Source organism: Chaetodon auriga, chromosome 1 (genome assembly GCF_051107435.1).
Source record: "Chaetodon auriga isolate fChaAug3 chromosome 1, fChaAug3.hap1, whole genome shotgun sequence".
NCBI lineage: Eukaryota > Metazoa > Chordata > Actinopteri > Chaetodontiformes > Chaetodontidae > Chaetodon > Chaetodon auriga.
The window spans coordinates 7,230,894-7,247,450 of record NC_135074.1 but is presented as its reverse complement, the minus strand read 5'-3'; the positions used below and the strand labels follow the sequence as shown (position 1 = coordinate 7,247,450).

The following is a 16,557-nucleotide window of genomic DNA, read 5'->3' as shown; positions in this document are numbered from 1 at the left end:
TGCAACAAGTGTTAGTTGTGTTGCTCGTAGCTATTACTTTAAATTTATTACCGTAAAGCTTCATATTGAGCGTCCAGACACAAGACTGGTATTGATCTTCTCATGGAACAAACTGAGTGTATTTCCCAAAATGATCAACTGTTCCTTTAAAATCCTAAAATTTCCCAGCAGCTATCTCCTGTGGGTTCCTCACATCAACCTTGTTGTAAAGCATGTGTTCCAAAAATCCGATAGTACCTCACCTCTTTGTTTTCATCAAACTAGTCATCAAGTTTGTGTCTAAATATAGGTGGTTGGAAATTGATTCAATCCAACAAGGAATTAAGATTCACTTTCCCAAATCTCATATGAGTGTGCAACCCGCTCTGCAGAGTTCACATGGCAGAACCACAATCATGCAAATTGTTTCATATATTCTGTGCTTTAATGTACCCTAAATCTTCTCTAATTATGCAGTCGAGTGAGGTGGTAGTCTGTCCACTGCACACAGAAGCAAAGACAAGTTAAAGGTCATCAGAAGTGCTGTTATTGCAGAGTGACGATGTTGCAACTCACTATGCTGCTGTTTTTTTCCACATGACATGATGTTATTTCAAACCTTCAAAAGGTTTTTTGTCAATCGCTTGGTGCTTTTATCTACGGTGGTAACGACTGCATCATCGATGCACACCTGATACTCTTTGCACTGACATGTCCCCATCCAGAATATGCAGATACAGATTGGGTTTTTGTTAGAAGGTGGAAATAAGGTCATGGCTTGTCCCAGGAAAAAGGGAGTCAGAGCCAGAGCCAGAGATGGAGTGAGACCATATGTCTGTGTCAGCTGAGCAGGGTGGAGATGCTGCTACCTGCTGTCAGTGTAACCTCTTTGACCACTCACTAACCAGCTGACTGGGATGACTGGAAGGAGGCTGTCTGGCTCACACTGGCTGCCCTTACACTGTCTGGGCAGCAACAGTAGGCAGCTGGCTTGGTCTTCATGGGGGTGGTACGTGTGTTTTGCATGTGTGTAAATGGGGAGAAGACATACAGGCAGAAATGTGCAAAGAAAAAAAATTGAAAATTAAACGCAATTAAGAAATGCTTGCAGAAATGGTTAACTCAATACTATCAGTCTTATACTTTTTTATTATTATAATTTATAGGCAGGTAAGTTTGCTGGCAGTTAAAGATGTAAATCCATAGCAAAGCAATGAATGACGCAGGCATTGTATTGGGACACTGCACAATAAATGAAAGTGGTGCTGTTATAATGTTCAGTATGAGGCTTTGCAGTGATAGCAAAGGCATTTGTGAGTGCACGATTTGTGGATTTTGTTTGTTTTTGTCATAAAACACAGTCAACAGCGTGGAAGAGAAATAGTAACATCCCCAAAGCAAATCCATTTTTGACTGTTTCATGTCACTGAGCCAGGGGATGTGGCCTGGGGCCAAACAGTTGCAGTTTGTGGTCACTCACTCATTGACGCTAGGTGAACAGTGAGAGAGAATACTGCGTCAGCCAGCTCACTGCCTACATCCCACTGCAGTTCATCCACCACAAAAAAGACTGACTTAACTACTCCTGCTTTCAATCGCAGTATCACTGTATATGTGATCCACTGAGGGGAGGACGTTACAGAGAACGTTGTTCTTTGGTGAGATACAAAATGAGACAGTGCCTTGCTATACTTGATATATTGCATTGGTTTTAATGACTTTTATGCATTTTTTTTTTTTGGTCATTCACCTTATTATTTCTCGCCACAGCTAAAAGGAAAACAATACGATCTGGTACTGAAAAGTCACCATTTACTGTATTCAGCCCCAGTATAACCAGCATACCAGAACTGGTCTACTAACTGAAGTGTTCCACTGTTCTGCAGTGCTGGTATAGGCACAGAACATTTTTCTTCTTCTTCTTCCTCACATAAAATATACATTAATACTTTTATTGTCAAATTATGACCCCTTCAATAAAATAAAATGCAACATTGTGTGAAAGAGAACAAGAGCTGCTAAGTTGACCACGCACTTCACGGTTAACATTACAGCAACAGTAGTTAATGTACTACTGCTGCTGAATGTAAAATGAGGCGATCCCAACAAGAGAAAATATTTCACTTCCCCCAAGGGGAATTAATAAAGTAATTCTACTTTGCAGTCTCTGCAGTTTAATGCAACTGTTTATCATGAGCCTGATTATTTTGACTCTACGTTTGCATTTCAATTATACTGTGTGTAGAAAATGATTTGAAGTCTAAAAATCTTCAGTAGGATTGTGTAAATGTAACGACATGCTATGATTCCAAAAGTCAAATTGTAAAGCCAATTTCATCAAGGCATAAAAAAAAAAAAAAACTGAGGATATTTATGCTCAGCTCAGATCAATCTTATGCATTTCACTGTATTGAGCCATGCTCTCAAATATACACACATCTGGATGGGCTGTGTGCTTGTTCTTGTGGAAGTGTTCTCTGCTGGTCAGGACGTCTTCCTGTCGAGCTAATAAAAATAGATTGCTACCATTTATTTGACAGACGTAACACCCACAGATGCAATTACATTATTCTCTGTGGTAATGTCCAGTTGTGTTACAGAATGTGGGAGCACAGAAAGTAAGGTCCAAAGTACAATAAGTGTCATCAGAGTGTGTCTGTAAGGACAGAGGATGAAGCAGAGAGATTGCTGGAAGCCCCCTGCGGTTTCTTCCAATATGGTGAACTAAAGGCCTGGAGCTGCTGCAGAGGTGCTGTAGGGGCAGAGCGGAGTGTGAGACTGCAAGAAGGAAGGATTGAATTGCTGTTTGAACTATAGACACACACTAGTTTCTACTCAGCGGGACTTCCGTGCATGGCCGAGGGCATCTCATCATGTCTTTGCCCGTATACACATCATAGTCTTATTCACTCCCCATTCCTCTTTTCTGCTCCTCCCGCCCTCATTCCCTCTGATGGGATGTTTGTCTCAAAGTGGCAATGAAGGGACAACAGAAAGAGCTTTTTTTTTGCTTCTACCCTCCTTCCAATCTTCCTTACCCCCCACCTCCTCTTCCTCCCTCCCTGCCATTATTTTTCCACTTTTCCTCCTTTCCTCCATCAAGCTCTCTTTTCTTTCCATTTCTCTCTTCATCCCTCCTTCCCCCTTCTGTTTTCACCATCGCTCCCTCCATTTTCTCTGTGGGCAGATCCCTCCAGGGAAGACATCTGCTCACTAGCTGCTCCACTCTAATGGAGGCACACACCTACACACACACACACACACACACACACACACACACACGCCCACGCAGCCAAACACACACATACACACCTGGTGTAAGATCAAGCATAATCATGGCTCAGCGAGTGTTTGCGCCACAAATAACGATGAACCGATGAAATCAATACTGCGACGTACACAAACTGCAGGTGTGAAGAAAAAGGTTATTATGATTATCACCATTCCACGAAAGCATCACCACTTAGAGTGCAGTTAGCTCCTCAGCCTGCCCACCCTTCCCTCTCCACCCATCCCTCTCGCTGACAGTGATGACTGTCTCTCAAACACATAGCGACACGGAACACAACATGTGTTCACTTCATCCATCAGTGCAGATAAGTCCTCCTCTCTCTGCCTCCCCTCCCCTTCCCTCAACTCTCCTCCTTTCACTTCCCTTCTCAATCATTTTTTTTTTTCTTCTTATTTTGTTACTGACGGGCAAACAAAAGAAGGCATGTCCACGAGGAGAGTGCATCTGTGTGTCTCCATGTGTGTGTCTTTTGTGTGCACATGTGTGTGGGGGCGGACATGCAGATAAGCCTGTAATATTTCTATTTTGGACTGAAATAAAAGAGTGGAATTGAGTTCTCTGGTGGCAGAGGAAGGAAGAAAAAGGAGTGAAGCTTCCTGCCAAATGGTAGGATGTAACTGAAAAGACTCATACAAGATGGTACGTAGGTGGTGGTGGTGGTGGTGGTGGTAGGATGGTGTGTGTGTGTGTTTTCATGTGAGAGCAACTGTGAGTAAACATGTCCGTGCGCATGACTTCTCTTCTGCATGTGTACATTAATCATACAGGACTGCATGTGCGTCTGTGCCTATCTATTACTTCTATCTCGTGTGGCTCTGCAAAAGAAGTCACACCCGTTATCTCAGAAAGAATACCCCCCCCCCCCCCCCCCCCACAGCGAGCCACGTGTTAATGCCTTCCTGAAATAGACCGCCATTGTGCCGAGAAACAGGAGCTCTGCCATTGCAATGGAGGCACACGGGGAGGGGAGCAGTCACAAAGAACGTGAAGATTTTTCAAACAGGTAAATAATCTGCTTACAAGTGACCTCTTTTGGCAGGAGCAGCTCTAAGTTTTTCAACGGCCGCAAATCAAATTGAATTAAAAGAGGGGTCAGCTTGGATGGTGGGGTCCAATAAGTGTGACGAGGAAGAGCGCAGGTCCCATCCCCTCTCCTGTTAGTCATGGCAGCAATGATTATTCTACCTTAACCGTGACCACAAGTCTTCCACAACCTGAGTTTCAACACTTTTGGCTGCCTTAAACTAACTGGCCAATGACCACAGAGGCAGCAGATCAGGACACTTAAACATGAGCTGCTTTTTAAGTGTCTTATGGGTTGTTCTGGAAGACACAGAAGACCTATTTCGTTGTGTAGGCATGATGATCTGTTGACCAGATTTATCAAGTTGAATGAATCCCTCTGTCTGTGAATCCCGAATCATGTTTCATAAAATCTCTCCGTCTGACTAAATCACCCAATAGGATGTTGTATTTTCAAGACCTTTAAAATACACAAGCGAAGTTTTGATTAAGGCACGAATGAAAGAAAATGACCAGTCGTGTTCATTCTTACTTTAAGATGCGATATATGGACCTCCAATTATTATTAGCTGCACCATTTTTAATACCATACTCAGTGAAATTGAATATATCCATACTGTGGGATCCAATATATGCTTCTCCTGCACATGTAATAACAAGTGGCAGAGAAGCAGACAGTCGAGCGGAGCATTGGTGAACAAATCAGACGTGTAACAAAGATTAAAGTGGTGTCTGACAGATGTGAGCAGATGGTACCGCGAGTATAAAGAGCAGAGTGGTGCTATAAAGAATAGTAGAATAAAAAAGAACAGGCCAGCTAGAAGAGTGATAAATAGAAAAAAATAAAGTGGTTTACTGAGTACAAAACCAGGCTAACCCATTCGAATGTCAGTATGGTCATGTGTGGCGTGTACCTCTTTTGAGCCTAACTTGGCCAGGTAGATGGCACTGTGCTGACAGCCTTCATCCTGACACACGGGGAGGAGGTGGTCCTGGTAGCCATCACCATCTGCCAGAGACAGACAGAGAATTAGATGGAGAAGCAAACATGATGGATCGAAGCAGCGCGAAGCGTGAGCCTTTGTTTTCTAAAACTGTGCTATTTTAATATTTTCACTCCATCAGAATGCCACGGATCCGTGCTGGTGTCGACTTTGAGCACAGCGCACTTTCTGGCAACAAAGAACATTCTTGCTGTTTTTTTTTTGTTTTTTTTTGCCACGTGTGAGCCGGATCACAGGAACACCTGCTTGTTTCCTACGAGCGAACACACATCCATGCAGCACTCGTCTCTTTGATGCCTTTTAATAATATCAGTCGACTTGAAGCATCATTTTCTCCACTGATTTTCATCGCTATTAATTATTATTATCATAAAGCCACGCAGGCTTCATCTAATGTACAAACGGGGACTGAGCCTCCCGAATCAAAACAACAGCTCTTCAAAGCACAGGCACTTCAGTGCACCAGGTTCACTTTCAGACACACACACACACACACACACACACACACACACACAACATGACAAAACAAAGCCTCATTAAGTGATTTAAATTGCACGGGGCTGAGCTGCAGAGGAGTGCACACATCTACTACACATGAAAAAAAAGCATGAAGAATGTGCCCCCCCCCCATTAATAAAATCCCTCTTCATGTGGCAGTGTGTTCCTAAAGGTGGTGTGGTGAATACAGCAGCTCACACCAAGATTTGCAATATGACCTAGAACCAGTATGAATTGTTCCATTTACCATTTACCTTGATGATCATGATTCATCATTAGTATTATTACTTGCACCCGTGCTTTTCCTTCTCTGTCAAGTCTGCACGTGTAGAAAAAAAAGACAGGAAACAATGAAACCTCTGCACGGCTTTTGAGCTTTGGCTAGTTCATAAACACAGTGCAGACGCGTCCTGGACAGAGGCTGGCACGTAAACTGACACCAGACATAAAGAGGTGAAACTGCTTCCAGGCTTCTCATGGCACGTTTGTCTGAATCCTCTTCAACAGGGCAAGTGCAACACTCCCAAACAGATGTTGTGCCATGTGGAAGGGGAAAACTGAATGACACTGATGATTAATGACAGTACAAAGCAGGGGAGGAGGAGAAACTGAATGTGGCTGTCAGGGGCAAGAGAGGGAGAGGCACAAAGTGGGAGAAAAAGTGAGACAGATAAGAAGATCGACTGCAAGAGATAAAGGCTTTTAATCTACTGTTCCATATTTTAAAATCATGTTTAAAAAAGGGCAGACTGTCTGTGATTGACATAAGGTAATTATATTTGTTTCCAAAGCGAGATGAATTTGTCTTCTCAACTCTTAAAGCCAATGGCTGATGAAAACACACATTAAAAAAGCCCGAAAATCTGGAGAAGCATCCCAAAACATGCTGAGACAAACCATTGCATCTCAATCATACTGTCACATCATTACAGCAGTCATTACTACTGACATTAAAAAAAAATGCTGAATTCAGAAACAAGTAAACAAATATGTGGCGGAGAGGAGAGAACAAAGCAGAGAGTCTGTTTGTGCTGCTTTTAAACGCTCAACGCTTCTTCTGATTCCCTTCAAATCAGTGGACAGACAAAAGGTTTCTTTTGCAGTGTGGACAGAGAAAAACGGAAAGAGACAAACTGTTCATGGAGGGATATGAAATGAGGAAGTATCTTTCGAAGGTACCCCGCTCTTCATTAACTTCAGCCATTGTCGAGGCAGTGTTTCACATCATTCAAAGGTGAGTAGGTTTTAGGGGATCTATTGGCAGAAATGGAATATAATGTTTCTAAGTATGTTTTTATTAGTGTATAACCACCTGAAAATAAGAACTGTCGTGTTTTGGTCACTTCAGAATGAGCTCTTCATATCCACACAGCCAGCAGGTCCACGTTCACAGACTCTGGCCTGTTGAAACCATGTTTTACAGCTGCTCACACTGTCTGACAATTGTCTGAAAAATTGAAAACTATGAGATCTGCAATGGTATGAAATGAATGAAAACCAGCAAATACTCACCCTTGGAAAGCTGCCACCGCTAAGCACATGTTTAGTGCTAATTACATAAATTATTAATTGATTATCAAAACTGTCACTGATTCATTTTATGCCAACTGACTTGTCAATTAAAGGGCACCACCAATTTCACAGCTCATTAACTCATCATGAGGAGTACTACTAAAGTCTACGGTGGCTCTGGAGAAACTTTCTCAAGTGTGAGAAAACAACCTTGATGTGATCATCTCTGCTTGGTGACTACAGAAACCCTGCGTTATAAAGTGGCGGTGTGGAGGTTGAAAGATGTTGGCATGTTACGAGGCAGGTACGGTCTAACAAAAACAAAGGTAGGATTCAGTGTTAGTCAGGACGTCCTCATGGTGGACTACTCATTCTTAAAAATCTGCCTCTAGCAAGCCTCCCAGCTTTGTGGAAGAGCAATGCTTTAATTGTTTCAACACAATTTTGCAAACCTACTCAGTCTAAATTCAAACTGCATCATTAGGTAGTCCACATGCAGAGAGTGGCTGCTGGAGTGCTGCAAATGTCTGGTGCAGAACACGCTGTACTGGTTGGAACCAGTAAGTCACTGCTTTCTAATCAGCTGCACTGAAAATAAATGAAAAGAAACTGAGATACTGAATATGCGTGCATCATTTGAACATGTTTTTCCAGTGTACATAGAGACAGAGACGTCTATGGTGAGGTACTGTACGGAGAAAATCAAAGAAATAGGCAGAGAGACACAGAATGAGTGCTAATTTAGTCCTACAGAGGTTGTCTCTCACCATTCTGTCTCCATTGCTTACCGTCAATTCTGCTACACGCACACACGCCCTCTGTCCCACCTGTCCTTCCCTCCATGAATACCTTCTTTCATCTATCTATTCATCTGTCTCTCTTTTATGCCTGTTATGCTCTCCTTCACCCGTCTCCCATCTTGCCCTCCTCCCCTCTCTCCCTCCTCTTCCAGCTCACTTCTCAGTCCCTCCCTCCCTCCCTCCTTCCATTACTCCCTTCTCGGTCTGAATACCTTTGTTTCTCCGTCCATCTCTCCTCTTCTTTATTCACCATCATTCCCTCCCTCCCTCGCTCCCTCCCTCCCACCCTCACCCCCGCATTCCTCTCTCCCTCCCACTGTTGATGCGTGGTGTGATGGAGATTGGCTGAGAGACTCGCAGAGGGAGGAAACTGCAGGTATGGGTTGAAACAGGGAGAGGGCGGTGAGGAGAGGGGCGGCCTGGGAAGGACGGGGCAGAGGAATGGAGAGAAAATGGGACAGACAACAGCGAGAGAGCGAGAGAAACTGCGAGAGAGTATATGGAGACTGTACAGATATGCACTGTGACATATTGACATTCATAGAAGACAACACAGAGCAAATCATAATACGCACACAAACACAAATGGTGGTATGTTGCCAGAAGCCTGTGTCTCATTACACACCCAACGATCTGACAGAGGTCTGTGTGTGCGCCATTGTCCGTATGTGTGCTTTCTGCGATTGTGTGTGCTAAAGGTGTAACAGAGGGCGAAGAATGTGGGTGATATGACATGTTGTCCTTGAGTGACAAACACACAGGTGCAAAAGATAGAAAAACTACATACAACATTATTTCCAACTGTGGAATCCTGTCAGCAGACAGATTATTATTTACGCATCCAAAAGTAATTTCAATAAAAGAGCTCCACATCTTTTGCAAGGATTCACCTGAAAATTTAAGCCTGAATGGAGAGCTTACTAGTATTTAAAATACAATCACGCTCTCCTGTATCTCTCCAACTAGGCACCCAGTTACACCACATCAATCACACTCACTTAAGGTTCAAGAAAGATTTAGCAAGTCTCCCATCTGAGATGTAATTCTTGAGTCTGAGTGGAGCGCCAGTGAGGAAGCAGCTTCTAGAATGCAGAAATAGTGACAAAATAGCAGAAATCAGGCACTCGGGGCTTTTAAGTCCCTTAATTGCCTCAATGTGTGTCAAAGCCACTGCTGCAGCTCCAGCGGCTGACAAGCATGCCAAAAGCTTCCTGTTGTTTTTAGAACGCTGGCATGCACCGGCCTCCTTCACCTCATGTGGCATCTTTGTCTCACGTCTCGTTCTGCCTGTGTCCCCCCCCCCCAACAGGGAACGTGTGCCTTACAGTTTGAAAACCTCAGGTATTTTGATAGGATTTGCTTTCAATACACTGCACTTTAGGAAGTGTGCAAAACGCTAACATTTTAAAATTAATTCAAAATTGCTAATTAGTGTCTAGATCACTGTGGGTGGCTCGTTATAATTGAGAGTACTACTTTTGCATAATTACTGCACAGCAGATATTGGAATAAGAAAGGAGGTGCTGGTTTTACCTTCAATGAAGGACACTTTTGTGTCAGAAGTACTTTGCAATTTGCATCATATTGCATATTAAAATGTGTAAATTAATATCTGAACTTGGAAACTATAAACCCAGGAGACTCAGTCATTTGCATACAGATTGGAATATTTCTGAATGTGAGGGATATCACAAAATGGTGCCTGATTAGGAAATTATATTTTTCCCATTGCTGCACTTTCACTTCATTAATACGGTCCAGAGGGATGTATTTCAAATAAACACAGGCAGATGCCCTTTTGTGAAACTGCTTACACACCTGACTCTGATCTCAACTTGGCAAGCAGCACTCCAGTACCTCTGTTTTACAGGTACACCACTCTCTGAGACTGACAGAGAAAGTGATGGAGGATGTGGGAATAAAAAAGCACGGGTTGAAAACATGACAAGACAAGACAGCTAGTGAGAGAGAAAGCAAAAATACAAAGGGAAATGAAGGCAAAAAAAAAAAAAAAGTGTGAAAAGTATGCAGAGGTGGAGGAGAGAATGAGGCAGACGGAAAAGAGGGAGAGGAGGAGAGGTTGGATGTAACACAATATAATAAGATGAGTGGAGTAGGAGCGCCTGAGGGGAGAGCAACGAGAAATAGGCTGTCCTGTTAACATGCTGACTTACCTGCATGCAAACACACACACACACGCACTCACACAGAGCATGATGACAGCCTTGCCGATTTTAAATATCACTTCCAAACACATTCCTATCTGTCTGCAAAATCTCCATATCGTCGGGAGCCGCTGGTCGCAGAGCAGCCTCCCTCCATCCTACCTGCAGTGAAGCTCGCTGACACACTTGGCTGTGGGACTTCGTTGTGCTTTACCTAATGATGAATTATGCATCGGCCGCTGTCACTTTGAAAAATGCAATTACCTCAGTGATAAGGCAGATGGGCCTGTTTTGTCTGGCATATGCTGTGCATCTATTAAGAGTCTAGTGCTGGAAAAAGAACTGCTAGCACACAAACATGAGTGTGTGGACAGATTCCCGTATGCAGCCACACACATGCACGTACACATGAACGGATACATGCGCAACACACACCTGAAGTTTAGTCAATGTGTGCTGCCTGTAGACTCTACTCAGACAGACGACTTTCAACAAATCGGTGAAACAAACACAAATGAACTGTTCCCGCTTGGTGTCCAGAGCATTTATCTCATCGGGAATGTGTGCTCTGTGTGACCATCAGTCCTGTATGTGTGATCTGTGAGGGTGTCATTCAGTTACAGTTTACAAAAAAAGTCTTCAATTGAGTGAAAGCACCACTTGATATCAAATCTCTATATGTTAGATTAAAAATTGCCCCACATACAGCACTAAGCCCAAAGCTGATGACACAGGACAGCCCGGTTCAGCTGTTCAGTCTAGATTTATGAAATAAGAATTTGGTCCATTCATATCAGCAAAATGCAGTGGCTTTGGATCTTTTCTGGGAGAGGAATGTGGCCTTATTATTAGCCAAAATAATGAAAAAAAAGGAATAAAAAACACTGAAAAATGACAAAATCAGTCTTCAATCTTTCAAAAGAAATCCAGGTGCCAAAGGTTTTCCTCAAGTGAGCATAAAAACTGTGGGTAGCACAAAATACCGCTCATATTTGACTTGGAAGCGTAAATACACGGAGGAACAAAGTATGCATTGCCTTCATTACTGTCACAAATCACTGGACTGGGACCTTCAAAAACACTTGTATAACACGGCAGCAAGATGACACATGTTAAGATTACGTTCAGGTGGGCAGTCTGGCCCCTCCCAGTAATGACTGGGGCTGTCATGTTGAACAAATCACACGTCACCTGTTCGAATAAGTTCAGACTCAACCTACACAGCGCCATGTGCGCATGATTATTTTTTACCTTAGTTTAATCACAGGTCAGGGCATGCAATAGATTAAGCTTATAGTGAATTTTAAGAGTGCCCTCTGTTGGACCACAAGGCAAACTACTTCAAACGGTCAGTTTCACTTCCAGACTGTAAACTTCGAACTGGAACAGGTCAGGAAGAGTTTGAATATTTCCCTTTTCCATGTTTGAATGTTCAAATTTCAAATAAAAAGTGGAAGCCCAAGCAGAGGCACGACAGCACTCCTTATTCAGCTCAACTAAAATTCCTGCATAAAAGACTCCGATTCAGGTTGTTTTTGAGAGAGCAGACATCGACAGATTACCTTATCACAGGAGTGGACAGACCCAGAAGGAGGACACTCACAGGTACGTAACTAAGCTCAGGTTAGATCACAATCAGGCTGAAGAAAGAGACGAGCACTGGACGGGAGTGTTATAAAGGTCCTTAAAACTTCACTGCATTTCCTCAATACTGAAGACATCTATATGGATAAACACCATCATAAATCTGAGCTCTGAGATAAAGGTAAACTCGACATTTTGCTCAAGAGAGCAGATAGAGCTGCAGCCTGGCAGCACTGTATCCAAAAACCTGCAAACATATGAGACACAAACGCTCTTTTTTAATTACTGTTGCTGCTGTTGTTATACACATCATGAATTGCTGACAGAGTACAAGACTGACAGAGGGGTAGAAGTAGAGGACGGTCGACACAGACAAAAAGATAAAGAGGAAAATGTAGTGGGAGACAGACAGGGAAAGGTAGAGGTAGAAAAGGGTAGAGTGGCAATCGACAGTGTGATGTGTGATGGAAATAATTCCCACTCTAGATCATACAGGGATGCAGTTCTGCTCTCCGCTCTCTCATCCTGTCCTCCTCTTTCCCATCATTCCTTGATTCGACTCCCTGCCATATTCTCCTCCTCCCTCTCCAGATCATCCACCTCCACATATCTCTGGGTTTCTATCCTCTTTTCTAACTGGCTTCACGTCACCTGAAGCGTGCCATTACCCCCTCGCTCTCTTTCCTCTCTTCCATTCAGCCTCCCTGTGGCCATTCATTCAAGGTTTCTTTGGAAAGGTGAGATGTTGCTTGTTAATTAGCCTGGAGAGAAGCAGTCGGACGGACTAATAAGATGGCCACACACAGAGAGACAAACACTGAATAAGAATAACGGAAAAATGAAAGGCTGAGGCAGTAGGACGCCAGTTTAAACAGGTACTGAAGATGAAGCATAAACAGAGATAGAAACACAGGAAAAGGAGACCCAATGAACAGCGCTAAGTACATCGGCCAGTGTCAGAGAGGTGACCATAACCATACATTTTAAGTTTGTTCTTTGTGATACTGTATTGGATTACATTCTCAACACTAAGGCAATCTATACTCTGTACGTGTACTACCTGTGCTGCATGGTAACCACAACTGAGACTTCAACATCTGAAACTAAGCTGTGGATTTCAGCTTGTGAATCGATCACATTAGACGCAGGTTCTACATTTTAATGTCAAATATGTACTTGATTGGTTAACTCTACTTGGGCCAGAAAAATCTGTCACATGTACAGAGAGCTCACGAGGTAACCTACTGCACTGAATGTCATAGCAATCCATCCAACAGTAAAATGTCAACTTCATGGTGGTGCCACAGCAGAGATCAGGGAACCACCAAGGTCAGAGCATCCACCACAGAGTTACTGCAGGACCAGAGTGGTGAAGCAACTGACTGACATTTCCGTCACCAACTGTGAGCATCTCTTGCAAGGATTACATCATGAAGACAATTCTTCTGATGAAAGTTTGTTTCAAATCTTATTGTTCATTGTTGGTATTAGACTGTCACTCCAGCATTCAACTAGTACAACTAAAGAAAGTAGCTTTTAATGAGGCATGTTGTATAGTTAACTGACTCGTTATTTCAGATTTGGGCCATTGTATCACAGCTGTATTCACTGGAGCTGCATATGTCCTAAAACTACAGCAGATATAAAGGAAAGAACACTGCTTGCTTCAGGCTGAAATGCATCAGTTTTGGACTTGCGGCATTAAAATATTTAAGGAGTCGTTACCTACGGGTGCAGGTTTTCTTTCAGTTTTGTGTGCATTTCTTGTCAGAGGCAATCTTATCTGACTCATACGGAGTCTCCCATTCAGCTGCATTGATTTTCTAACAAACACTAACTCCGCTCTTGTTGGCACGGATCATCTCTTTTTGGCTCTGAGACTTAAAGATACAGAAAAAGACTATGAGATATAGTTAAAGTGATGAATGTGTTTCTAATTTAAGTCTAGCATTATTTGATACAGTGTGTCTGAAGTTATCCGGCTTCGGCTGTTTTGATCTATTAACTATTGCTCATCACAAAATACAATTGCTTGAAATGATGTTGGATATCATTGCTCTATATATTGCAAAACGCTAATAATCTCTTAAACAAAGTGAACAGTGACATTTTTATGAATCCTCAAAATCTCAGAAAAAGAGAGGGACTGAAAACAATAGAGGGGGGTGACAGTGGGTCATGACAGAGTCCTCCTCCGACAATGAAATAACGATGACACCAAAAGCTGTTTAGATGAAGAACAGAGGGCGAAGGAGTGTGAAAAGCGAGTAAGCCATAGATAGCAGATATACAGTAGATCAAGAGAAATAAAGATAGACAGCGACAGCCGAGGAGGGACGGAGCAGAGACAAAACGGGACTAAAAAAAAAAAAAGAGAGAGAGACGTTACATCCTGCAAGGCATCTCTCTCCCAGAATTTGGCAGGTTATTAGAAGCGTGACCCTCAAAGGCTTCAATCCCCGGTTAACGAGGGAAACGTCTTGAAGTGACATTTCCGAGCCGTAGGAGGAGTGAAATAAGATTAAAGAAATGAAAAAGTTTGTGTTGAGATAAGCTCGAGATTTAAACAAAAAAAGGTCGCCGCCCCAGAGATGATGAATTACATACACACGCACACACTCGCCAGCAAATTACACAAACACACAGTGTGAGACAGATTCCATCATGACATACAGACACACACACACACACACACACACACACAGACACACCCATAGCATATAGGTCATTTCCCCTCTGGCTCATACTTTATTGCAAATTTGGGAAGGGGAAGTTTGTTCACTAAATATTTGATGGACACCCCCAGCTGCGATGAGATTAACAGATTAATCTTTCCAATAAGGACGTGTTTATCAGTATGAAGCTCAGTGTGCACATGTGTGTGCGCCTGTGTGCTCCTGTGCACGACAGCCACACCAGCCCAAAAGTTAATTAAGAATGCATCGAACATTACGCAGCTGACGACGGCACACAGCTCAGACTGAGTGATAAGGTCACACAGGCGAATCGGAAACAAAGGTCTTAATGTTGTAAGGAAAGAAAAGAACTGATAAAAGAAAAAAAAACAGACAAAAAAGATGACATCTGATTTTGATGGCTTTTTGAAGACATAATGACATGAATACCATTTTCATACAGATAAATGTCTGTGGTTGTGTTTTGCCAATTGCTTTAGCATTGACGGTCTATTCTTCCCTGGAAAAATTCCTTCTGTTCACATGAAATGATGCATATTCCACTCGGGTTTGGCTGTACAGAATCGATACTACAGACACACTGCGCTGTTTCCCTCCAGACATTAAGCAGTCCTGTGTTGCTTCTCTTAAATTACTGGAACACTGTTTGAAAATGTGCATATTTTTTCGACAATCTAGCTTCCCTCTCTCAAGGATCGTGACCGCAAGACAGCATACGATATGAGGCTGAATGTATAAGTGAACTTGAAGAAGCGCAATGCAAAAACACCACAGATTATTGCTTTGCATAAAATACAGAAAGCAGGACTGTACCAAACAGTCTGAAGCCTTGAAACTTCATTAATAACACTGACATTCAATGCATGTCCGTTCATTGTTTAAACCTGGCATCTCTGCACAGTTTCAGATAATGATCAGACTAGACTAATATTATTACTGATACAACATTTGGCAGAATTAGATTCCAACTGTCTGACTCGTGGGATCCAATTTCCAAAAACTCCAAAGTGTTGCTAAGTCCAAAAGTCCGAATTTATTGAAAAAGGATGTCATCAATTCCAAAATTCCCAACATGTTTTTATCTAATGGAACGCCGTGCTTCAGTCCATATTTGCTCGTGGTTCGGCTTTCAAAGACAACATGTTCACCAAGGTCAAATAACTGTTTGCTCTCCTGCTTGCTGCACACAATGGGAGGCACGCACTGCTATTAACGGGCAGTCAAGATGCAGTCTTACAGCACCATAAATGGCATTTATATAACCACAATAAGGAATTTCTTATGGCTCTAACACGATAATAGCAAATGACTTCGCTCTATTTCGAAAAAAGATCATATTATGTGTCTGCATTGGCTCGATTCTCAATAAAGACTTGATGACTGTAGAGAGACATCAGTTTGGAAGCATTTCAAGACTTTAAGATGTTTAAGCAAATGAATCGCTTTATTCAAATTGAGGCTTTTGTTTGAGGAGTTTCAATATTTTTTTGGGGGGGGTGACGAGGTCAGAAAATATGACACTTGAAGCCTCATTCAAAAACCTCAATAGAAGCTTTAAATGTAGAGAAATGGCATTCGACGCAGAAAGCGAATCGAATAAAAATCTTGAAGATTAGCAAAGACTGGAATTTTGGAAATAAAAAGTCAGACAGTCTTCCTCTTATGAATGAACAGTTGAATTCATAAGAAAAAAAATATGCTCCCTTGCTGAATCCAGTACACTCAGAGGTAACATCAGCATTTTAAAGGGTGAGATTTTGAGCCAAATACAATCATTTCAAGGAAATTGCTGCATTTGCTCAGTAGACTTTATTTTGGTGATCTCTGACTCGCAAATTCTCGCTACTGACCAACAGCAGATGGTCCTGACAGCACTGACCAGTGTTGGGGGTAATGCATTACAAAAGCTGGCAGCAAAGTAATGTAAGAACTTATTAATCAGATTTTGGCAATATTATTACAATTAACACATCATGTAATGTTTTACTGCCAGCTATTTAGCGT

The 16,557-nt window shown here is 42.4% G+C and overlaps 1 protein-coding gene across 1 annotated transcript in view; it reads right to left on the bottom strand.

Moving 5' to 3' along the window:
• Positions 1–16,557, bottom strand: part of itfg1 (integrin alpha FG-GAP repeat containing 1) — a 139,963-nt gene that overhangs the window by 87,312 nt on the left and 36,094 nt on the right. Inside the window, exon 9 of the mRNA XM_076737129.1 lies at positions 5,209–5,303. Within this exon, the coding sequence (XP_076593244.1) occupies positions 5,209–5,303 (95 nt within the window). The remainder of the gene's footprint in view (positions 1–5,208; positions 5,304–16,557) is intronic.